General features: G+C 39.4%; 1 protein-coding gene across 4 annotated transcripts in view; it reads left to right on the forward strand.

Moving 5' to 3' along the window:
• The window catches only part of KIF13A (kinesin family member 13A), a gene marked incomplete at its 5' end in the record, with an annotated part of 214,779 nt that overhangs the window by 121,789 nt on the left and 68,031 nt on the right, over positions 1-24,959 (forward strand). For all 4 annotated transcript variants that reach the window (XM_082848810.1, XM_082848812.1, XM_082848809.1 and 1 more), the window contains 5 exons: positions 11,945-12,037; positions 12,892-13,072; positions 15,783-15,870; positions 23,118-23,252; positions 23,933-24,045. In XM_082848810.1, coding sequence (XP_082704936.1) covers positions 11,945-12,037; positions 12,892-13,072; positions 15,783-15,870; positions 23,118-23,252; positions 23,933-24,045 — 610 coding nt within the window. The remainder of the gene's footprint in view (positions 1-11,944; positions 12,038-12,891; positions 13,073-15,782; positions 15,871-23,117; positions 23,253-23,932; positions 24,046-24,959) is intronic.

Below are 24,959 nucleotides of genomic sequence, written 5' to 3' on the forward strand. Positions count from 1 at the left end.
CTTTGGAGAGAAAATGCATTGTGTGTGCTGGTATTTATGAGACCTGGTTTTGTCACAAACTGCTAAACTTTGGAGATGTCTGTTTCTTCATCTGTGGAAGGAGAATATATTGCCTAGAATGATCTCAGATCTCTTCCAGCTCTCAGATTAAACATGAATCAGACATTTTATGCTGGCCACACAGCTGTTGCAGTGGACTTTTCAGAGTCAAATCAAAGGCTTGTTTGTTAAGCCATTTGAATTGCATTGAATCATGCTTTGAGACATTTCACAATTTAAATATATTATCTCTTATTACCACCTTTTGGTTAGCAAGTCTGCGCATAATTCTGAATCTTTTAAGCAAAAACCCTTGTGCCAGGGCTAAGAAAAAGCAGAAGTAACCTGCAAAATTAGGCACCCACAGCATGGGATTTCTACATAAATCCGTTTCCTCTCCCCAAGCCCATATATACATACACATAAACATAAATCAGGGGCTTCCCTGGTGGCGCAGTGGTTGAGAGTCCGCCTGCCGATGCGGGGGACTCGGGTTTGTGTCCCGGTCCGGGAGGATGCCACATGCCGCGGAGCAGCTGGACCCGTGAGCCATGGCCTCTGAGCCTGCGCATCCGGAGCCTGTGCTCCGCAACGGGAGAGGCCACAACAGTGAGAGGCCCGCTAAAAAACAAACAAACAAAAAAACCCATAGATCAACATTTAGGATTATAATGTTATTATAGTGAATACTGATAAACTTGAGAGCATCATAACAGATAATAGGCCTTTTTAAATGTTTAAATCACTACTAATTTCATTTAAGGCCTTCTCGATAATAAATCAATACATTTTTTATCACTGTCTAAAATGTGTCATGTTGGTTAAATAACAATGACTTCCAGTAACCTTGGTTTTGCTTTTCTTCCTAGCAAGAGAATATTTTTCATAAACCTGTTTTTCTATAAATCTTCATACCAAAAATAAAAATCAGTCTAGTGGTGGCATATTTGGGTATCTATATGGACAAGAACATTTCCTGACCTGAGAGATTCTAAACTGTTGACTTACAAATTATATGACAGTTCTCACCATATGGTATGTCGCTCAGATTTGCTGAAACCTGTGTTTTCAGGCATTGTAATACCCTGCAATTCAGGAGAAACGTTCTACGTCTGATTCTTGTTCTGCTAACGTTGCTTTGTACCGTGAAGGGACAGCTGAGTGCCTCCTAGCTATGGCTATTGCCGTGGGGAGAATAGCCATGTTTGATTCTGTTCCTATGATGGGAGCGTTTATGGGCTCAGAGGTAGAAATGGTTTCTGTTTCATATTGTTTAACTGTGCATCAAAATTTACATTCTAAAAGTTGACAGTAGCCAAAATAGAACCAGTTTTTTAAGCAGACTTCCAAAATATTTGTTAGGGCATATTGTACTGATTCATTATTTTACTATTCACGTGTATATGAAGACCTCAGCAAGTGTCTTGTGTAGAATAAATACTCAGTAATTGTTAGCTGTTAAGTTTATCAAAACTGTGGGAGTTTTCCCTGTGGTTATGAGAAGCAGTAGTAGTTGACTATGTGAAAAGTTTGTTAGGGATTCACTATAAATGGTGCATGCCATCTTAAAAGACATTTATGAAACACTGACTGCAGAATCCTTCTAGATTTTTCTTTCTCTTTTACAGTCTTCCAAATTCTTACCCATACCTAGTCTGACAGTTCTTTTAGGGGCTCACCTTTATCCAGTTGTTCCTCAGCATCCAGACTAGTTTTCTTAGAACCAGCAACTCTCTTTTTGCATTTGTTAGTTATGTAATTACAGAGAAGTGTAGCTGACACAAACCAGTTCAGGAGCAAACACAACTGACCCTTTGTGAGAACCTTACTCAGCTGGTGGGAGTCCAGAGAGTTGTCTACCAGTTGGGTGATTTAGTGTGCAGTAAGCCTGCATCAGTGTATTTTAGAGATGGAAGAGAGAATGTTAATTGAGAGAATCGGGTGAGTGAAGGTCAGTTAAGAAAAATTTCTCTGAGATACAGTAAGCTAGGCTGACACTGTTAAATTTTTGACAAGAGTGTGTGTGTATGCTTCTCTTTCTTCTCACCTCTACTCCCAGATTTTTTAATCCCACCCAGCGCTGCCTTCTTCCACTTTTCTTTCTTTGTCGACATCTATTCCTTAGAGTATTTCTTGGTGCCCAGAGACATCACTTAACTTAGTTAAGTGTGTTTAGAGGGGTGGATAATAATAACAACAATAGACAATAGAGTTCTGAGCACTAGTTTCCCAGCACTGTGCTCATCCCTTTATCTGCAGCAGGTCATTTAATTGTCAAAACACCAAATTAGTAGAAACTGATATTGCCCCCGTTTTACAGATGAGGAAACTGAGGTTCAGAGAGGCCCTGTTACTTGTAAGAGAGCTGAGAGCAGTGGTAAATGTGGATTTGGGTCAATGACAGTTATGTGTGAAGATTTTATAGATTCTACTGCAATCCCAGGCTCTCCTGTCTTCTCTCTCATCCCAACAAGAAGCTGTGCCTAGGGAATCATGTTATTGGAGTACTCTGGCTTGGAACCTAGCCGGGAATAATACTATTAACATTCTCCCTCCTGTCAGAAGTTCTCCAGAGTCCTGAATGCCTGTGTTTGGTTTGGACTTTGTTCTCACCTCCCCTCAAGTGCTGTCAATCTTGTGCACCCCACAGTCCAGAAGAGATATTGAGTCAGGTCTGCCTCTGTGTCAGAGAAACACAGTGGCAAACACTGTCGAGCAGGTAGAGGTGAAGAACAGCTCCTTTTTCAGCAGTTGTTATATGTGAAAGTACTCTCCTGAATCACTCCAAAATGCATTCTCTGTGAGACAGTCCTCACAGCTCTTTCATCCGGGGCCCCGACGCCTGACCCCTCCTCTGTGACTCAGCCACTTCACACGGCAACAAAGAAAGGAGCTGAGGTTCACTGCCAGCTCATGACTGGCCCCAGCGCTGTCAGGGGGTGGAAACATCCATCTGGGCGAGTCACCCAGGCCGTGCTGCAAGGAAAACTCCTGAGGACTGCAGTGCTGATAGCTCCCAGATGCCACTGTGGAAAATGGCCCCGTGTCTACCTTTACCCTCCAGGCCCAGGTTCTCAGGGTCGTTTTACCAAGCCCCTTAATGGCAATCTTCTATAGTTTATTAAAACTTAAATCTCCTATCATCAAGTCAAGCCTTTAAAGCCCTAGTTCCTTTATCTAAGCTCTGTAGTTTTTGGTCATTTAACTTAAACCAGGTTTGAAGTCACCACATGTGACAGTTTCTGAGAGTTGCACTGTTTGAGGGAGAGATTACCTGAAACCTCGTCCAGGTTCGGCGTTCCTCACCCCTTCAGGTATGTGTGAGGTGCCTGACTGGCCTTGCACTGTCCAGGTGCTTGGATTTAGAGCTGGGCCACCTGCCAAGTCCAGACTCATCACAGTCGCTAGTGCTGTCAGCCTGGTTAGGAGTGGAAAAACACCCTCACAGACGCGCATGCCCAGGAACTCCAGATCATAAATATTGAGCTTAACCTTTTTTTTTTTCACTCTTAACTCCAGTGAAAAAAGAGATGGGGAAAAGCAGGAAAACTGGGGATTCTGTTTAAAATGATAGAATCGTGTTAAAATCCCGGCTGCTCTTCCACGCCACTACCTTAGAAATATTCTGTGCACATGTCACGTCCAGTCTTGTATCTCCATATTTAGTGCTTTGATCAGCCATGATCTATGTGAGACTGCCTTGGTTCATGCAGATTGTGAATAAAACAAGGTTATGCCCTCTTATTTTGTTCTCCCATTTCCTAGAGCATAGCCCACTGTGATGTTTCACCCTGTTCCTCGTAAGCAGTCAAGTGTCAGCATATGCATGATATGCACTTTCCCTCCCATCCCTAGTTTCTCTTCTGTGCTTTGCTATCAGAGCCCTGCTGCAGTGAGAGAATTACCTTGGTTACTGAGCTCCCAATGCACGCGCCTGGTAGCTTTGAGGCCATTGCTGCTATTCCCAGGAGGGACAGGTTACGCACAAGTGTGGAGACTCAGGGTGTTAGCTTTTCAGAGAGCTCTATCATGTGTGACTCAGGGCTGGGCGGGTCAGGTCTGTGACTTTGCTTGCAGAAATTCCATACAGGAACCTTCTCTACTGTTCTGACATTGTGTTGTGGTTGCTTTGGGCACGCCTGGGTTTTAAGACTTGTCCACACAGCTATAGGAGTCTAATCATAAACCCCACAGAGGAAATTGGCATCTTGGTCATGGTTATGAACAAGTGAGACCCTGTGGATTCCCCGTGCCAGGCACGTGGAGCTGACTTCTGTAGAGTGGCCATCTCCCCTCTGGCAGGGGTCCTGCGGAAAAGTCACAGGCTCTTGGGTTGGACTGTGTTGTGCCTTTGTGTGGTTTGTCTGGGATAGAAACAGATCCTCATAGGTCCTCTTGCTCCCCTCAGGACTTCTGAGCTTGCCCTTCCGTTTCCCTTCTGGGCTGGTACGTATTTCCCTAGACAAGACACTTCGTCCCATTTGAGTGTGAACTGGAGTCGGGAAACATTTAGGGTAGGGATAGTGCATCTTTTATGGATTCCCTGATTCCCACTCTCCAGCATAAATAGCTCTGTGTGTGTGTGTGTGTGTGTGTGTGTGTGTGTGTGTGTGTGTGTGAACTAAGCTTCTAAAAGCAGTTGACAAATTGCTTTTTTTCTATGCCGATAAAAGGGACTGCTGTGTTTAAAAAATAAAAAGGAACAAAGTAAAAAGAAACACACAAACAAAAACACCTTCAGTCTTTTGGATAAACCAGACTCTCCTTAATAGACTGTATAAGGGTCTTTGATGGTTAATATTTTCTGTCCATCACAGAGTGAAGTGTAGCCACTGTTCATGTTTCATGGAAATCTGGTTATGCTGAGGAGGACAGAAGACCGTATAGAGTCTACAGGGCATTTTTAGGCTTTGGTTGACAGTCTTCACTTTTTTCAAATAATCATTTGTTTTACCAGTGGTGGCTGAAAGTCAGCAAACCAAAGAATTGATTAAGTATAACCCCAGCCAGGGATTCATAGAGCTACAAAGGCACCAGAATAAAAAAATAAGGGGAGCGCTATAGAGTCTGTTTGCATTCAGTTTTATTGATATGATTTATTTAGTTGTTTTTTTCCCTCTACCTTTCTGAGATATCTTAATGTTATAAAAAAAATGGTAAATATTTTTCCTCCACTGGACAACATGGGTTGGCGTATTCTGGCCCAGATAATAATTAATGATACTGTTCCTTCTTCCTCTCCTCATCATGACCCCCCCTACACATACACACACATTCACACACCCCCTTCTTTCTGTCACGTGTGAGTATACCACCATTACATTTGGTCAGTGGAATTTTAAAGGTGGGACCACCAGAGGTGCTAGAGAAATAGCAATAAATGATTCCTTTAATTTTTTTTTTCTAAGAATAAGTGTCTTTTATCTTTAAAATTGGATTGCCTCACAGTTGTTGCAAAGATAGAGGAACTATTGAAGGAAAAATAGATGATTACCTCCTTTTCTGCACCAAAATTAATTATAGTTGATTAAAGATTTAAGAGATGGTATTAATTATGGATATTAGCTAAAATATATTCTAGACTTTTAATGGCCACGCACTATGGCAAGTGCTTTACTGTACTGCCTCATCTAATCATACCAGCAACCCAGTAAGAGAGCAACTATTATTGCTGTTTTACTAGTGAAGGAGATCTTGCCCAAGATTACATGGCTGATAAGAAGTAGAATTCAGATTTGGATATAAAACTGGAAAAACCAAAAACAAAGCTAGAAGAAAATATGGGTGAATAACTATGTAATTTGGGGTAATAATAATCCAGAATGATTTTGGAAGCATAACATACACCATATAGATGAAAATCATAAAGGAAAAGATGAGAGATTTGAATATGAAAGACCAAAAGCTTTTGTATGACAAAGAACAACATAAGACTGAAAGGTAAATGACAGATTGGGGAAAAATATATACAATATATAATAGACCAAAGGTTAGTATCCTTAATATATGATGGATATTTTAAAATTAATACTTAATCAATTACTAAACCAATTGATTTGTAAAAATAAACATAGCACCCAAATAGTCAGTTTACTGAAGAGTAAATACAAATGGACAATAACCTAAGGAAAGGAAAATTTAAATTTAACAAAACAAAAGGCCTTTTTTTTTTTTCTTAGTCAAAGCCAGGAAGAATGATAATAGCCAGTGTTGTTGAAGGTGTAGAAAAAAGATTCATGCATTGCTAGGAGAGTTAGTGATTTGATTTTTTTTGGAGTTTTGCCTAGTAAAGTCAATAGAAAAGTGTACAAAGATAAATGTGTAAGAATAAATATTGCAGAAATAAAGAAAGAGGAAATAATCTAAGTATCTACAATAGGTTGTATCAGTTAATAAATTGCATGTTAAGTATACAGTGGAAATTAAGCAGAGCTATTAAAAATGTTAATGTTGATGAATCTTTGTAGAGGTGGGAAAGTATTCATTATTTCTTAAAAGATAATAAATTTCCCTTGAGACATGAAGTCGTAGACAAAATGGATTCCATTCTCTCTAGAATCCAGTCTTGCTTAGATTTGTAAAAATACATGAACTTTACAATATAATTCCTTGTATTTTCCCTTTTATAAATTGTGTTTTGGGATAGCTATTTAAGGATGGAAAGGAGAAAAATTCTTTCCAGAAACACAGTATAATTGTCTTCTACCTTTTCATATTCCATTTTGTGTTTCCCAGAATGTTTTCCTTTCCTAGTTATAACTAAAACTTTATTAAATACAGTAAATCTCAATTATATTCTGTCTGTCAAATGTAACCGTAAATATCTAACTAAAAGAACTTGACTTTTTGGAAAGCATATTTGTACATTTAGTGGAAATCAAAGAGACTGGTTTATTTTTTTCAGTCGTATATATTTTGTTTCAATGTCTAGGAGGTAACTGTGGATGTCAGTAAAAGTGTAATCTGTAATTTTTATCAAAGTTATTCAATTAGTTGTTACATATTATGTTGACACGTCTGTTCACACCCCAGGGCCTTATTTAACAAAGACTATTGTAATCTTGAGGGGCTCATTAGAATTTCAAAAACAGCCATACTTTATCCAAAGCGTAAACCCTACAATTAACTTTTTAAGTTCAACCAACAATATTTTGATGCCTCCGTCATCACTAATGAGGAAAGGGACGCCCAATTAAATACACATTAGTCTAAAAACAGTAGTGTCACCAGAGCAATTCAGTAAATTAGAGTGCGTACTGTGTGCCAGGTGCTCTGCTAAGATGCAACAGCTCCTGTTTTCAGAGGAGTTCACAATTCAGTGGTAGAGACAGACATGGGAAAAAAAATAAAATACTGCAGTGTGTTGAGTTCTGGGAGTTTGTTTTTTTTTAAAAAAAAAACATACCACGGAGACCAGAGGTGGGAATAACTGATTCCCAGTGTCATGAAGCCTGAATCACTGATTATGGATGGGCCTCAGTCCATCTGGGAGTCAACACCCACAGGCCCTGCCACTCGCTGGTGGCCCCATCTTGGGCAAATGACTTACTCTTTCAGAGTGCTGCCCTCACCACCCCCCCATCTCCTTATTGATCACAGTCCATATCAAGGCATTGCAAGGATTCAGCAGTATAGAATACGGAAAGTGCACTGCAAACGGGGCAGTTGACAAAAAAAATACTTTTTTTCTTCTTAGCAGCATACATAGTAAAAGTATACAAGTTAAACAGGTTAATTCGTATCCTATTTAGTATCTGCAATAATTTGGAAACAGGCCAAGCTGAAATTCATTCTTGTATTTTTTATATCCTGGAGCATTCTTTGATCATTTTTTGTTTTTAGTGCAATTTTAGTATACACACACTGGCTGGTGGTGGTGTTGGTTTTTTCACCTGACACATCATAAACCTATTTCACGTAGCTCTATAGCATTCATTCTTGTTTTTTTTTCAGTTAATGATCTTTGGTTTTAAAAGATGATTCCTACCAAGGAAAAAGAAGACTTGTAATTTGCCCTTGCAAAAACATTGAGAAAATAATTCCTCATAAATCCAGCCTACTCAGCATCAGAAGCAGAAACCAGAAAGTAATCCATTTCACTACCTGATAAAAGAACAGATATAAATCCTTGATTGGTTAATGACTTCAGGCTCTGTGAAGCCAGGGTGAAAAGCTCTTTGACCACAGTGCTTCTCTGCAGTTGAGTCCTTTCATCAACTCAAGCTCTTGCTTTTTTCCAAGTTACTAAATATGAATCAAAATCATGAATTACAGTCAGGATGTTGGACCTAGCCGAGTCTTAAAGCATCTTGTCCCCATCCTCACCCTACTCCCTTTATGGGGGCTGGTTAACCAGTGTGGAAGATCAAACGAGATTGCTCCATTCATCTCTTTGTGCCAAGAAAGTGGTGTTTTTTCAGTGCCTTTGATGGCATTTGGGTCCTGGCTGAGGACCACCATCAATTCTCACAAGCCTGAGCACAGGCTGTGTTTAATTCCCCATCATCTGCACTACAGGGCTTAGGTCCAGATTTAAGCCTGTGTTTTGGCATAGGCCTTGGGAATACACGTGGAATAAGGAAGGTCCTTTGAGAAAACACGTGAGAAAAGAATATCGATGTGTATCAAAGATCAGCAACAGGATGGGTCAGATATTTTCTTAGCACAAGACTCTATCATACTTAACTATAACATAAAAGCATCTTTTTATTGGACTATAGTTGATTTACAATGTTGTATTAGTTTCAGGTGTACAGCAAAGTGATTCCGTTATACGTATACACATATCTATTCTTTTTCAGATTCCTTTCCCATATAGGTTACTACAGAGTATTGAGTAGAGTTCCCTGTGCTATACAACAGGTTCTTATTAGTTATCTATTTTATATATTGTAGTGTGTATATGTCAGTTCCAATCTCCCTATTTATCCCTCATCCCCCTTTATCCCCTGGTAACCGTAAGTTCGTTTTCTACATCTGTGACTCTACTTCTGTTTTGTAAATAAGTTCATTTATACCCCCTTTTTTAGATTCCACATATAAGTGATAATCATGATATTTGTCTTTCTGCATCTGACTTACTTCACTCAGTATGACAATCTCTAGGTCCATCCATGTTGCTGCAAGTGGCATTATTTTGTTCTTTTTTATGGCTGAGTAATATTCCATTGTATATATGTACCACATCTTCTTTATCCATTCTTCTGTTGATAGACATTTAGGTTGCTTCCATGTCCTGGCTATTGTAAATAGTGCTGTAGTGAACATTGTGGTGCATCTTTTCGAATTATGGTTTCTCTGGGTATATACCCAGGAGTGGGATTGCTGGGTCACATGGAAGTTCTGTTTTTAGTTTTTTTAAGCAACCTCCATACTGTTCTCTGTAGTGGCTGTACCAATTTACATTCCCACCACATAAAAGCATTTTTGAAAGTGTGTCTTCAGTGGATAAGAATTTTGACAATACTTTATTATCCTCCGAGTTTATGTGTGTGTGCACATACACACACATCTTTAGGTAGTCTTCACAACAAACCGTATTTTTAGGAAGCCTCTTACAGTTATACCCTTTTAAAAATATCCACATATTTCACTAACATGTTTTAAATGCCTCTTCGGTAGAAGTCCATAGTTGAGAAATAATGTTATATAAATTTGGTATATTTTCTTCTGATCCAGTTTTTTCTTTTTTTTTACTTTAACACACATAGATATTACACATACTATTTGACATAAATTTTTACATTATATGTACAGTCTGAACATGACTTTTTTTTTAAACTCAACAATGTTTCTGAATTCTACATTGTTTACACACATAGATTTGTTTTGCTTGTTTTTTTAAACATGGTGTGTAATATTCCATCATATAAAATACATTTTACTTATCTACTCCCTTACTAATGGACATTTAACTTGATTCCAGCTTTCAGTATTATAAATAATGCTGCCATGAACATCCTTTTACAGGGGTCTCTTGTGGGAGTGAGTCTCTAGGGCGGATACCTCACAGTGGGTCAGAGAGCCTGGGCATATTCCTTTTTCTTGGTGCTTTGAGGTTTTCCTTGGAACGGCTGCATTTGTTTATTCTCCCACCAGCAGCTTATGAAAATACCTATTTCTTCAATCCAGCTATATTTGATACTGTCAAGGTTGCTTTTTTTTTTTTTGCCAACCTAATGATTGGAAATATTATTTCTTTTTCTTTTAAATTAAATTGATTAATTAATTTATTTTTGGCTGTGTCGGGTCTTCGTTGCTGAGCCTGGGCTTTCTTTTCAGTTGCGGCGAGCGGGGGCTACTCTTTGTTGCGGTACACAGGCCTCTCATTGCAGTGGCTTCTCTTGCGGAGCACAGGCTCTAGGTGCACAGGCTTCAGTAGTTGTGGCACATGGACTCAGTAGTTGTGGCTCGTGGGCTCTAGAGTGCGGGCTCAGTAGTTGTGGTGCACAGGCTTAGTTGCTCTGCGGCATATGGGATCTTCCCGGACCAGGGCTCGAACCCTTGTTTCCTGCGTTGGCAGGTGGATTCTTAAGTACTGCGCCACCAGGGAAGCCCGGAAATATTATTACTTGTTTCATGTTTACACTTTTAAGAGTCCCATTCTGCAACCATGATATGTCATAATATAACAAGAGACTGCTAAAATCAGATGCATCAAAGAAAAACAGGGGCTTCCCTGGTGGCGCAGTGGTTGAGAGTCCACCTGCCGATGCAGGGGATGCGGGTTCGTGCCCTGGTCCGGGAAGATCCCACATGCCGCGGAGCGGCTGGGCCCGTGAGCCATGGCCGTTGAGCCTGCGCGTCCGGAGCCTGTGCTCCACAACGGGAGAGGCCACAACAGTGAGAGGCCCGCGTACCGCGGAAAAAAAAAAAAAAAAAAAAAAAACAACAACAAAAAAAAGAAAAACATATACCCAAAAGCTTATGTTCTATTGCTTTATTTCCAAACGTAAAAGGAATTGTCATTTGGATAAAAAGATTAAACGGACTCATTCTTGGACAAACATTTATTAAGCATTTTGTACTAGGCACTAGGATTACAAAGATAAACAGATTATAGTCTGACATCCGTCAGGGGCTTCTCATTCCAGTAGAGGAAAGAGGTACTTAAAGCAGTAGTTTCTGCACAGAGGAAGGAGAAAATCACTTTAACTGTCTTAATGGTGGGGACTGAATGTTAGAAAGGCACCAATTTCAAAGGGTAGTAAATGCCTCGTTAAGCGTTTAAAAAGATTTTCACACCTTAATCTTTAGCTGGGCACTACCGTAGTATAGATGGTACATGACAGAACTCCCCCAAGAGCCACAGTGAGCTGTAGACAGGCTCACAGACGGGAACCTGTCCCCAAATCCCCGCTGGGAACACAGGTGAGAGGTGCCTGGGCTCAGCACATCCCCTCCACCAGCGGTGAACAGCTGCTCCGCATCTGGCACGGACTTAGCACCGTGCTAGGGGCAGAGGTGCACACACATACCAAGATGGGGATGATGAGGTTCCTGCTCATCGGAAGCTCAGAATCCAGATGGGGAGATAAGACAGTTTGTGCTGAATGACACTTTCATACTAACTCAGGAAAAGAAACTAAACCGAATTCAAGTGATGCTTCCATAGGGCCCACAGACAATGGACAGGGAACTTGAAGGCCTAGAGAAATGTCTTAGAGGGAAACAGTGGGTGGAATCATAAACGGATCCAGGTACTGAGCTATAGTGTAGAAGAGTAGATAAGCAAAATTGTATACAATAAGTTCTTTAATCCACAGCCCTACACATAGTAGATATGCAATACACTTAACATCCTTTTGGATTGAGAGAATGTGTTAATGACTGGGGCTCGGTTATTACTACAAATATGTCAAGAAAAATCAGTCTTTTTAGTTTGTTTGTTTGTTTTGTTTTTTAGGTCAAGAAGTGGTTTTCAAGTGCCTTGGGGAAGGAATTCTTGAGAAAGCCTTTCAGGGGTATAATGCTTGCATTTTTGCATATGGACAGACAGGTAAGTAGCCACTTACAGTCAGTGATATTAAATGTGCATTTCTTAAAACATAGATATAGAAAACACTTTGGGAAACCATAGAAAAACGCTTCTGACTTCACGGGTTTGGCTGAATTAGATGATCAAAAGTAATCTTCATTTTGAAGGTTTGACAGTTGTGGGAACTGAGTAATTTTAGTGTTAATGAGCAAAGCTAGTTTTAAACTATTAAGTGTCATTTTCCTAAATTATAGTTTTAACCTGTATTTGAACTAAGAAAATAATTACCAGTTTCTCGGTATAAATGTTATAGTGAAAAACTGTAGAAAAGCTCTTAGTATCGTCCTCTTAGTATCATCTAGAGGACTTCACCAGGATATTAAACAAAAACAGGCTAGTGGCTTAGCCCTCTGAGCCACCATCATTTCAATTATAAAGTTGGAATAAATCAATAAATCATAACAATACTGCCTATTGTCACATCACAGGACAATTAGGGGAATATATGTCAAAGCACTTTCACAAATGTGAAATATTGGTATTTTGTGGGTAAAATACTGTTAATGTTACTTGATGGTGATATTTGATATTTACCATGTGTACTTTTAAAGATTACATATTTGTAGTGCTTACATTTGTACGTATCCATCTGTAAGAGAGGTGCCCTCTGGGTCTCACAGTGAAAGTCAAACTGGAGGCCGTGAGTATAATAGAAAGAATAGTAGCCTTGGTGTCCAAGGGACTGGCCTTTGGGGGCCAAATTGTCCACTTCTGCTGTGTGACCTTGGCTGCTGTGTATGAAACACTTGTGTAGCTGAAGCATTACAGTTTGCTTCCTCTTCCATCCTCCTTTCTTTCTGCTTGCCCTTCTCCAGGCTCAGGAAAATCCTTCTCCATGATGGGCAATGCTGAGCAGCGGGGCCTCATTCCAAGGCTCTGCTGTGCTTTATTTCAAAGGATCTCTCTGGAGCAAAATGAGTCACAGACCTTTAAAGTTGAAGTATCCTATATGGAAATTTATAATGAGAAAGTTCGGGATCTTTTAGACCCCAAAGGGTAAGTTAGTGGTTGAAATTAACCTTGTAGTAGGGGTAATAATTTTAAGTGATCCTGAAGTTAAAGTTGCAGGTGAGTATAAGTATTTGTGCCCTTGGTCGGTACTCGAGTTTCAGTTCATTTACTGAGAAATCATCAGCTTCTCAAAGCCTGTTGGTATATCTAGTATTCATAGTTTATCCTATATTCGTGTATAAAGTTGCTTACATATGCCATTTAAAAGGATGTTTTTACTATTTTGTTATTTTTGCCACTATGGTTTATTCATAAAAATTGAGTTAAAAATGACACATTGGTCCTTCCATTTATGTTGGAAAGTAGCACCTCTAAATTGGAGGCAAAGTGGTTGAAGGTTTCAAATGACCCAGCCTAAGCAAGTCATTCTTCTCCAGGGATGTACACTGGAATCACTTGGGAGGCTTTTTAAGGATACACTGGCCTGAGCCCCCGCTCTAGCGCTTATGATTCAGTAGACCCAGGGAGAAACCCAGGCATCTGTATTTTTTAAAAGCTAGGTGATAAAAACCAGATGAGTTTGTTTCATAGAGGAAGGAGAGGGCCATTTACCTTTTTATTAATTAAAATTTTTATTGATTTAAAAATAATATATATAAAAATTTAGAAAGTAGGTAAATGTAAGAAGAAATAAAAATGACCTATAATTCCATCACTCAGAAATAACTGCTGTTAACGCTTTGGTGCATTTTGATCCTGTGTTTCAAATCTATGGGGTGGATGTGTGGTATGCGTGTTTAGGTTCTTCTCTAAATACAATTCAATATCCTGAATTTTTTATATAACATGATGAAAATATTTTTAAATGTTTTTAGCAGCTGTATAATCAAGGGTATAATTAGAGGCGTAAGATAAAAATTATAGATGGAAAGGAAGTGACCCAATCTTCAGAAATAGTTTTAGTTATTAACTGTTTAATGCATATGAAAGAACGTTTACAATATATGTAAGGTTTAAAGAATAATAAAATCAATGACTGTCCTACTCACCGTTTGGCTTAATAAATGGAACATGACTGATATTTTTGAAGCCACCTGTGTACTCCTCTTTGATACTGTTTCAACTCCTACCATTCCTACTATTACGAATTTTTTTTTTTTTAACTATTACGAGTTTTATATTTCTCATTATCTTCCTCCTCTTTAAGAGTTTACACATAATTTTGCACAATTTTTAACTGTGTGTAAGTGGCGTTATAATACATGTGTCCTTCGGTGACTTGCTACTTTTCCCCTCAATGATTCATTCGTTCTGATATATGAAGTAATAACTTATTGATTTTTACTGCTCTTTAGTATTCCACTGTATAATTATACCATAATTTATTTATTCTGTCTCCTGTCATTTGTGTGGTTTCCACTTTTTACCACTACTGTGCTGCTCTGAGCATTCTTGTACTACATTCCTCCTGGTGTACAAATGCAGGAGTTTCTAGGGAATACATCCAGAAGTGGAATTGTGGGTCAGAAGCTACAGCATCTTCAACTTTGGTACTGCAAACCTGTTTTCCGAAACGGTTGTACCAGTTTACACTCCCACCAGCAGTGTACAAGAATCCCAGATGTTAGACACCATCAGAAGCACTTGATATTGTGCTAGATTTATTTTTTCTTGCTCATGAATAGCATTAAAGAATCTCTGGTTGTGCCAACAGACTGAGCCGAGTTCTGAATCCTTGGGCATCAAAGCAGCTCTCTTGAAACTGTGCACTTGGTCTGCCCTTGTTTAGAGTACAGCAGAATTGCTTGTTGTCACATTGCATTCTTCATCCTTAAAATAACGTTAGTAAAACCTACTTTGTGGAATTGTGAGATTAAGATTAAGTGAGATAACTGAGAGGTTCTTAAGGAACAATGTCGAGACTTCGGGAAGTGCTCATTCTTAGTTTCTTTTTTCCACACTTGAGTGATGCCAAGCATTGACTCTTGATTTGAAAAGTGATTAGTATCTGATGAAAAAGGTGACGTATACAATATGGCTATAATATATATTATAGCTTTGCTTTTCATCTCAATTATCTATTGATAAGCTCTTCACATGGGTCCCAAACCAGGATTGCCATTTAAAAATTCAAAAGAGCCCTAAAATCTTCACCAGCAGAGCCAATTCTAAATACAGGATAAATATCAGTAACTACAAACAGCTACTATACTATAACATTACTTTCTGTATAAAATGGTCAGCACAGAAGCAGCTTAAATCAATGCTGCTGATCTGAAAAGGTAAATTAAAACACTTTAATATTGTTCACTATTTGCTCAAAACCTTAAGACATTACTTACTGAGAATATGCTTATTTATAGAATAGCCTGAAGGTTAAGTTCAATTCTGGCATGTTCTTTGCTTCATTTCCATTTTTTCCCTCCTCCCACATGAAATTGAAGTTCATCTACTAAAGCAAGTTGGCCTAACGTAGTATTCTGTGTACTGGCTGTTTAGTTTGGGAGTAGAGATAGAATTTTTTAAATAGTACGTTACTTTAAATAGAAATCAGAGTATAAAAGACATTCCTCATAAGGAATGCTGTTTTGCTAATCCAAATAAAATAGCTTTTAGAATACTTTTTGATTGTTAAAAAAAAATTCCTTTGAAATTGCAGTCTTAGTTTCTGAGTACTTTTAAAAGTACTTTCTTTTGAGAAAGAAAAGCTCAAGTTGGGTCTGACTCATTCATTCCTTTTTCCTTTCTCTCAAAGGAGTAGACAGTCTCTTAAAGTTCGAGAGCATAAAGTTTTGGGACCGTATGTAGATGGTTTATCCCAACTGGCTGTCACTAGTTTTGAGGTAAGTGCCATTAAAAAAAAAGTAATTTAAAAACTGACAGTAACTTGAAGTATAAGGTAATGTTGAATATATTTTTATGTGAACGCTTTATAGCATATTGATGCCGTTCATGGTCTCAGAAACCCAGTATTAACCACCCCAAACAGAAAGAAAGGGCTTTAATCACTCTCTTCAGCCTGCTTGGTTGTGAGGGGTTTGCCGTATTGTTGGGAGGCCCAGTGTTTTGAGATTGCTGAATATTTTCACTCATGGTACTCTGCTGAAACAGTTCTCCCTGAAGTTTCCAGTGATGTCCTTCTGGACAAATCTGGACAAATGTAAACAGTATTTGGTAGTTATTTCAACCCTTTCTCTTTGACAGGGTCTCCTGCCTTAGTTTCCATTACTTTTCACTCTTCAGGTTCTTCTATTTTTCTGAATCGATCCTTCCTCCATTGACCCGTTTCCTTTTCCTACTCCTTGACTTTTATGCTTTCTCATGTCCTGGCTCTATGTTTTGTCCCTATTTTTATTGTCATTACTTTGGAAATCCCATAAAAGAAACTGCTGTCTGTTGCTGAAGAATACCGATAAATAAATGAATGAGCAAATATATCCTTCCACTTAGAAGTACCATCTATGTGTTGTGTTTATCTTTGCATCATTTCAGACTCAGTAGGACTAAAATTAATCTGCGAGATAACTCTCTCCAGCCATTTAAACATAGATAATTCTATTATTGCTTAGATCAGAAATAAAGTGCAGTCATTACTTTGAAAACACTGAGATCCTGAAATGAATGAAGACCCCTCTGGCATGAAGATGCTAAGTCAGCACTTCTGCTAAGGTGCCTGGCTCCTAGCTCAGTGTTATAAGGATCAGTGTCTGTCTCCTCCTGTTACTCATTAGTAAGAGCTGAGGAATTTGTGATTTGCATTCAGCTCTGCCTCTTATTAGGTGTGGGAAGAGTTATTTGACCTCCATGAACTTCAGTGTCCTTGTGTGTAAAATCAGGAAAATACTTATTTTATAAAGTTCATTCATCAAAAATTGTTTAAGAGCCTTAGGTTCTGGGTGTCCTAAAGCAGGTGTACAGAGACGAAGAAGGAAAGTTTCCTGTCCTGGGAGAGCCACGGTGTTGGAGGAGGGAGGCAAATAATCAAGCAGTAGAGAGCTTTGCAGGAGAGTTAGAATAAAACAAGGTAACTACCGTTATTGAGTATCTGGAATGCTCAATAAATATTAGCTCTTTTCTCCTTAGTAACTTGCAAAGGGAAGAATAGGTACTTAACAGAGGAACAAGACGATTGCAGGATGGAAAGAATGGGGGAGCGGCGGAGTCAAGATGGTGGTGTGGGAAGACGCGGAGTTAGCGTCTCCCCACAACTTGGGTGCCTGTGTGCCACTGGTGGGGGACTCTGACGCACAAGGAGATGAGAGGAACCCCAAAGTGAACCAGTAGGATGTAGGGGGACTGAGGGGGGAGGAGAAGTGGAGGCCAGACAGGATCGGCACCCCTGAGGCTGGGGAGATCAGGAGAGGCAGGCAGGAGGAGCCATCCAGGAGGAGTGGGAGAGGAGTGGAGGGCGATTGCCCCTCCCACTCGGGCACAGGGAGCCTGCTGGGCTCCCAGGTGGGGTCCCCTGCCCTCTGAGACCAGGGGTGGGGTGCACGCCTGGGACCCTTCTGTTCCTTGAGCCTAAGCCCCACCCCCACCCCCGCCCCCGCCAGCTCCCAGGGCCTTTTCCAGCCCTGTGGGTCCTGAGCATTGGCCCCACCCACCACCCAAACCTTGCCCTTGCTTAGGCCCCACCCTCCACAGCCAAGGCCTTCCTCCCCCCCCCCCGCCGCCCCTCTTTTTTTTTGCCGCCCTAGGTGGCTTGCGGGATCTTGGTTCACAAGCCTGGGTTCAGGCCAAAGCTCCTGTGGTGGGAGCTCCAAATCCAAACCACTGGACTAACAGAGAACCCCAGACCCCAGGGAATATTCATTGGAGTGAGGTTTCATGGAGTTCCTCATCTCAGCACCAAGACCCAGCTCTACCCAATAGCCTACAAACTCCAGTGTTGGAAGCCTCAGGCCAAACAACCAGTAAGACAAGAACACAATCCCACTCATAAAGAGAAAAAACCAAAACCAAAATGAGACGGCAAAAAAATATGTCACAGATGAAGAAGCAAGGTAAAAACCTACAAGACCAAATACATGAAGAGAAAATATGCAATCTACCTGAAAAAGAATTCAGAGTAACAATAGTAAAGATGATCCAGAATCTTGGAAATAAAATGGAGGCACAGATTGAGAAAATACAAGAAATGTTTAACAAAGATCTAGACGAACTAAAGACCAAACAAACAGAGATAAACAACAAAATAACTGAAATGAAAAATACACTAGAAGGAATCAATAACAGAATAACTGAGGTAGAAGAACGAATAAGTGACCTGGAAGACAAAACGGTGGAAATAACTGCTGAGGAGCAGAATAAAGAAAAAAGAATGAAAAGAATTGAGGACAGTCTCAGAGAGCTCTGGGACAACACTGGACGCAGCAACATTTGAATTACAGGGATCCCAGAAGAAGAAGAGAAAAAGAAAGGGACTGAGAAAATATTTGAAGAGATTATAGTTGAAAACTTCCCTAGCATGGGAAAGGAAATAGTCACCCAAGTCCAGGAAACACAGAGAGTCCCATATAGGATAAACCCTAGGAAAAACACCAAGACACATATTAATCAAACTAACAAAAATGAAATTCAAAGGAAAAATATTAAAAGCAGCAAGGGAAAAACAAAAAATAACGTACAAAGGACTCCCCATAAGGTTCCAGCTGATATTTCAGTGGAAACTCTCCAGGCCAGAAGGGAGTGGCAGGATATACTTAGAGGGATGAAAGGGAAGAACCTACAACCAAGATTACTCTGCCCAGCAAGGATCTCATTCAGATTTGATGGAGAAGTCAAAAGCTTTTCAGACAAGCAAAAGCTAAGAGAATTCAACACCACCACACCAGCTTTACAACAAATGTTAAAGAAACTTCTCTAAGCAGGAAACACAAGAGAAGAAAAAGACCCACAAAAACACCTCAATACATAAGGCAAATGCTAACAACCATGAAAGGAGAAATCGACAGTAACACAATAATAGAAGGGGGCTTTAACACTCCACTTACACCAATGGACAGATCATCCAAACAGAAAATAAAGAAACACAAGCTTTAAACAACACAATAGACCAGATAGATCTAATTGATGTTTATAGAACATTCCACCCAAAAGTGGTAGAATACACTTTCTTCTAAAGTGCACATGGAACATTCTCCAGGATAGATCACATCTTGGGTCACAAATCAAGCCTCAGAAAATTTAAGAAAATTGAAATCTTATCAGGCATCTTTTCTGACCACAATGCTATGAGATTGGAAATCGATTAAAGGAAAAAAACTGTAAGAAACACAAATACATGGAGGCTAAACAGTGCACTACTAAATAACCAAGAGATTACTGAAGAAATCAAAGAAGAAAGTAAAAAATTCATAGAAACAAATGACAATGAAAACACGCCAACCCAAAACCTATGGGACGCAGCAAAAGCAGTTCTAAGAGGGAGGTTTAGAGCAATACAGTTTCACCTCAAGAAATAAGAAAAATCTCAAATAAGCAATCTAACCCTACACTTAAAACAACTAGAGAAAGAAGAACAAAGAAACCCAAAGTCAGTAGAAGGAAAGAAATCATGAAGATCAGAGCAGAATTAAATGAAACAGAAACGAAGAAAACAATAGCAAAGATCAATAAAACTAAAAGCTGGTTCTTTGAGAAGATAAACAAAATTGATAAACCCTTAGCCAGACTCATTAAGAAAAAAAGGGAGAGGACACAAATCAATAAAATTAGACATGAAAAGGGAGAAATCACAACTGACACTGCAGAAATACAGAGGATGATAAGAGACTACTACAAACAACTATATGCCAATAAAATGGACAACCACGAAGAAATGGACAAAGTCTTAGAAAGGTACAATTTTCCAAGACTGAACCAGTAAGAATTAGAAAATATAAACAGACCTATCACAAGTAATTAAATTGAAACTGTAATTAAAAATCTTCCAACAAACAAAAGTCCAGGACCAGATGGCTTCACAGGCAAATTCTGTCAAACATTTAGAGAAGGGCTAACACCAGTCCTTCTCAAACTCTTCCAAAAAATTGCAGAGGGAGAAACACTTCCAAATTCATTCTACAAAGCCACTATCACCCTGATACTAAAAGCAGAAAAAGATGTCACAAAAAAAGAAAATTATAGACCAGTATCACTGATGAACATAGATGCAAAAATCCTGAACAAAATACTAGCAAACAGAATCCAACAGCACATTAAAAGGATCATAAACCATGATCAACTGGGATTTATCCCAGGGATTCAAGGATTGTTCAGTATACGCAAATCAATACAACACATTAACAAGTTAAGGAATAAGAACCATATGATCATCTCAATAGATGCAGAAAAAGCTTTTGACAAAATTCAACACCCGTTTATGATAAAAACTCTCCAGAAAACGGGCATAGAGGGAACCTCCCTCAACATAGTAAAGGCCATATATGACAAACCCACAGCAAACATCATACTCAATGGTGAAAAACTGAAAGCATTTCCACTAAGATCAGGAACAAGACAAGGATGTCCACTCTCGCCACTCTTATTCAACATAGTTTGGAAGTCCTAGCCTCAGCAGTCAGAGAAGAAAAAGAAAAGGAATACAAATTGGAAAAGAAGAAGTAAAACTGCCACTGCCGATGACACAATAGAATACATAGAAAATCCTAAAGGTGCCACCAGAAAACTACTAGAACTAATCAATGAATTTGGTAAGGTTGCAGGATACAAAATTAATGCACAGAAATCTCTGGCATTCCTATACACCAACAACAAAAAAATCAGAGAAATTAAGGAAACACTCTCATTTACCATTGCAACAAAAAGAATAAAATACTTAGGAATAAACCTGCTTAAGGAGGCAAAAGGCTTGTACTCAGAAAACTATAAAACACTGATGAAAGAAATCAAAGATGACATAAACAGATGGAGAAATATACCATGTTCTTGGGTTAGAAGAATCAATATTGTGGAAATGACTGTACTACCCAAAGCAATCTACAGATTCAATGTAATCCCTATCAAACTACCAATAGCATTCTTCACAGAATTAGAACAAAAAATTTTACAATTCGTATGGAAACACAAAAGACCCCGAATAGCCAAAGCAAACTTGAGAAAGAAAAATGGAGTTGGAGGAATCAGGCTCCCTGACTTCAAATTATACCACAAAGCTACAGTAATCAAGACAGTATTGTACTGGCACAGAAACAGAAATATAGATCAATGGTGCAGGATAGAATGCCCAGAGGTAAACCCACGCACATATGGGCACTTAATTTATGACAAAGGAGGCAAGAACATACAATGGAGAAAAGACAGCCTCTTCAATAAGTGGTGCTGGGAAAACTACCGTTACATGTAAAAGAATGAATTTAGAACACTACCTAACACCATACAGAAAAATAAACTCCAAATGGATTAAAGACTTAAATATAAGATCAGACACTATAAAACTCTTAGAAGAAAACATAAGAAAACACTCTTTGACATAAACCACAGCAAGATCTTTTGTGACCCACTTCCTAGAGTAATGGAAATAAAAACAAAAACAAATGGGACTTAATTAAACTTAAAAGCTTTTGCACAACAAAGGAAACCATAAACAAGACAAAAAGACAGCCCTCAGGATGGGAGAATATATTTGCAAATGAAACAATAGACAACAGATTAGTCTACAAAATATACAAACAGCTCATGGAGCTCAATATCAAAAAAACAAACAATCCAGTTAAAAAATGGGCAGAAGACCTAAGTAGACATTTCACCAAGGAAGACATACATATGGCCAAGAGGCACATGAAAAGATGCTCAACATCACTAATTATTAGAGAAATGCAAATCAAAACTACAATGAGGTATCACCTCACACCACTCAGAATGGCCATTATCAAAAAATCTAGAAACAGTAAATGCTGGAAAGGGTGTGGTGAGAAGGGAACCCTCCTGCACTGTTGGTGGGAATGTAAGTTGATACAACCACTATGGAAAACGGTATGGAGGTTCCTTAAAAAACTAAAAATAGAATTACCATGTGACCCAGCTATCCCACTACTGGACGTATACCCTGAGAAAACCACAATTCAAAAAGAGACATGTACTACAGTGTTCATTGCAGCACTATTTACAGTAGCCAGGACATGGAAGCAAGCTAAGTGTCCATCGACAAATGAACGGATAAAGAAGATGTGGCACACGTATACAATGGAATATTACTCAGCCATAAAAAGAAATGAAAACTGTAGTTATCTGTAGTGAGGTGGATGGCCCTAAAATCTGTCCTACAGAGTGAAGTAAGTCAGAAAGAGAAAAACAAATACAGTATGCTAATGCATATATATGGAATTAAAAAAAGAAAACAAAAAACTGGTAGTGATGAACCTAGTTGCAGGGCAGGAATAAAGAAGTAGACCTAGAAAATGGACTTGAATACATAGGGTGGGAGGGCAAAGCTGGGTTGAAGTGAGAGTAGCATGGATGTATATACACTACCGAATGTAAAATAGTTGGCTGGTGGGAAGCAGCCGCATAGCACAGGGAGATCTGCTCGGTCCTCTGCGATGACCTAGTGGGTGGGATAGGGAGGATGGGAGGGAGGCTCAAGAGGGAGGGGATATGGGGACATGTGTATGCATATGGATGATTCGCTTTGTTGTGCAACAGAAACTAACACAGTATTGTGAAGCAATTATACTCCAATAAAGATCTATTAAAAAAATAAAGTAAGACAAAACCTCTGTTGAGCACAGGGAATTCTACTCAATACTCTGTAATGACCTCTATGGGGAAAGAATCTAAAAAATGAGCGGATGTATGTATATGTATAACCAAATCACTTTTCTGTACAGCAAAAGCTAACACAACGTTGTAAATCCAACTATACTCCAATAGAAATTTTTAAAAATAAATAAAAAGAATGGGGGAAACATTTCATCCACTAGAAAGCACTGAGGGAGTGGAAGCTCGAAACAGGCTCTGTGGAGGAGAAGCAGGAGGTTTATATGGAAGGGTGGTGACAGATGCGTCATAATTAACACATACGCTTGATGGGCAGGATGCTGTTCTTGGGTTTTTTGCTTCTAATATTTTCCCTCTGCTTTTTCTCCAGGATATCGAGTCATTGATGTCTGAGGGAAATAAGTCTCGGACGGTAGCTGCGACCAACATGAATGAAGAAAGTAGCCGTTCCCATGCTGTGTTCAACATCATCATCACACAGACGCTGTATGACCTACAGTCTGGGGTGAGGGATCGGGTGGAACCTTCGGTAGCAGTGAAAGAGCTCTACCTTCATGTGTGAACTGTTTCATGACTGGATTCAGTTCCTGAGAACTTTATGCCAGCTCTTCTACTTACTAGATGAGCTACTTTGCTTACATCATTTAATTTGTTAGGTCTTACTTTATATATAACATTTTTTAAAAAATCGGATTCCTTGTATAAACTCCCTAAAGAATGTGATGATGTCACTGTACAGCTTTTACTATGTATCCTTTCATACTGAAATTCCCCTAAAAACAACTGGGTTTACTTCATAGTCATTAAGGGATATTAAAGAGGAAACCGCAACATTTAGCCTAAAGAAAGCTTTTTCAAAAAAAGAAGGATTTGACCTGAATACGGAGGAATCCTCATGTCCTGGTATGTTCTCATAGGTGCATAAAAGCTCCAGCTTTCTGACTGTATTCTGGAAAGCCCAGTGCACTTGCTTCCCAACTACAAAACAAAATGCCACACTGCTACGCCAACCTAAATTTTGCCCGTGAAACTGCTAGTCCAAGAACTCTTCTTACAATTTAAGATCTTCTTGAGGAGTATGCCTTGTTGTAGCGGGATGGCTTTTGTTGTGGTGCTGAGATATATGTAGATGTCTGTGTGGTTTCTGCACTCATGTGTGTCGTTTCTCTCGTTTCTCACGACTAGAATTCGGGAGAAAAAGTGAGCAAGGTCAGCTTGGTGGACCTGGCGGGTAGCGAGAGAGTGTCTAAAACGGGAGCCGCAGGAGAGCGACTGAAAGAAGGCAGCAACATTAACAAGTAAGAGGCTGGTGCAACTCCCGCATTAAACTGGAACACCCCACCCAGCTTCTCGTGTGCCTGGGGGACTTGTCGCATTACCGGGGGTCAGATGGCTCTGATCACAGATGGTTCAGAGTCTGTGTAGCTTTAATGAACTGGGGTGAAGAAGAACATTCACCTGCCTCTATTGAGATGCATGAGGTTTAGTAAAATGCCTCAAACGTTGTACAAACACCCAGTGTATCACTGTATAATATCGTCTTAGGTGAACACAAGTTGCAATTTTGCAAATCAAATCATATCTTAAATTTAACTCGAGGAGCTTGTTCTGAAGAGAAAATCTGCTTCGAATCCCTTTGTAAGGCTAATACGGTTTAAACATCAATATCTCCCCCCAAAAAGTAACATTTATTGACGAACTGCCGTCCTGAAATCTCACTCTGCCTGAGTGCCTGCAGCATGCCCAGGGATGTGGTGAAGGCTGGAGGAGAGCCGAGGTGCAGGGTGTGTAGGAGTTGGCCCGGTGGCCGAGGAGATGAAGGCATTTCACTCAGAGGGTACAGCAAAGGCACAGTAAATGCCCATAATGTGCTTAGAACAAAGCCTGGCACATAGTATACACTGGATAAATATTAATGGTTGTAGCTATTATTTTTAGAAGCTGTATAAACAGCGTGAGTAGAAAGTAGCTTAGTTTGTACTTGAATTTTTCTGTTGAGACATAATAACTTGGGGTTTTGTTTAGGACAGAAGGTGACAAGAGGTAATATAGTCAGGAACATGTTTGTGCAGCTTGCATTTCAAAATGGTACCGGCACATTGTAATTTTACAAAAGTTTACAAAAGTTTAAAATTAGCAGGGAAATATCACCCCCTCTATCAGATGGACAGAGCCGTGCTCACTGCACAGACTGCTGCTTTACGGGGTTAAC

The sequence above is a fragment of the Leucopleurus acutus genome (assembly GCF_964270905.1).
Source record: "Leucopleurus acutus genome assembly, chromosome: 10".
Classification (NCBI taxonomy): domain Eukaryota; kingdom Metazoa; phylum Chordata; class Mammalia; order Artiodactyla; family Delphinidae; genus Leucopleurus; species Leucopleurus acutus.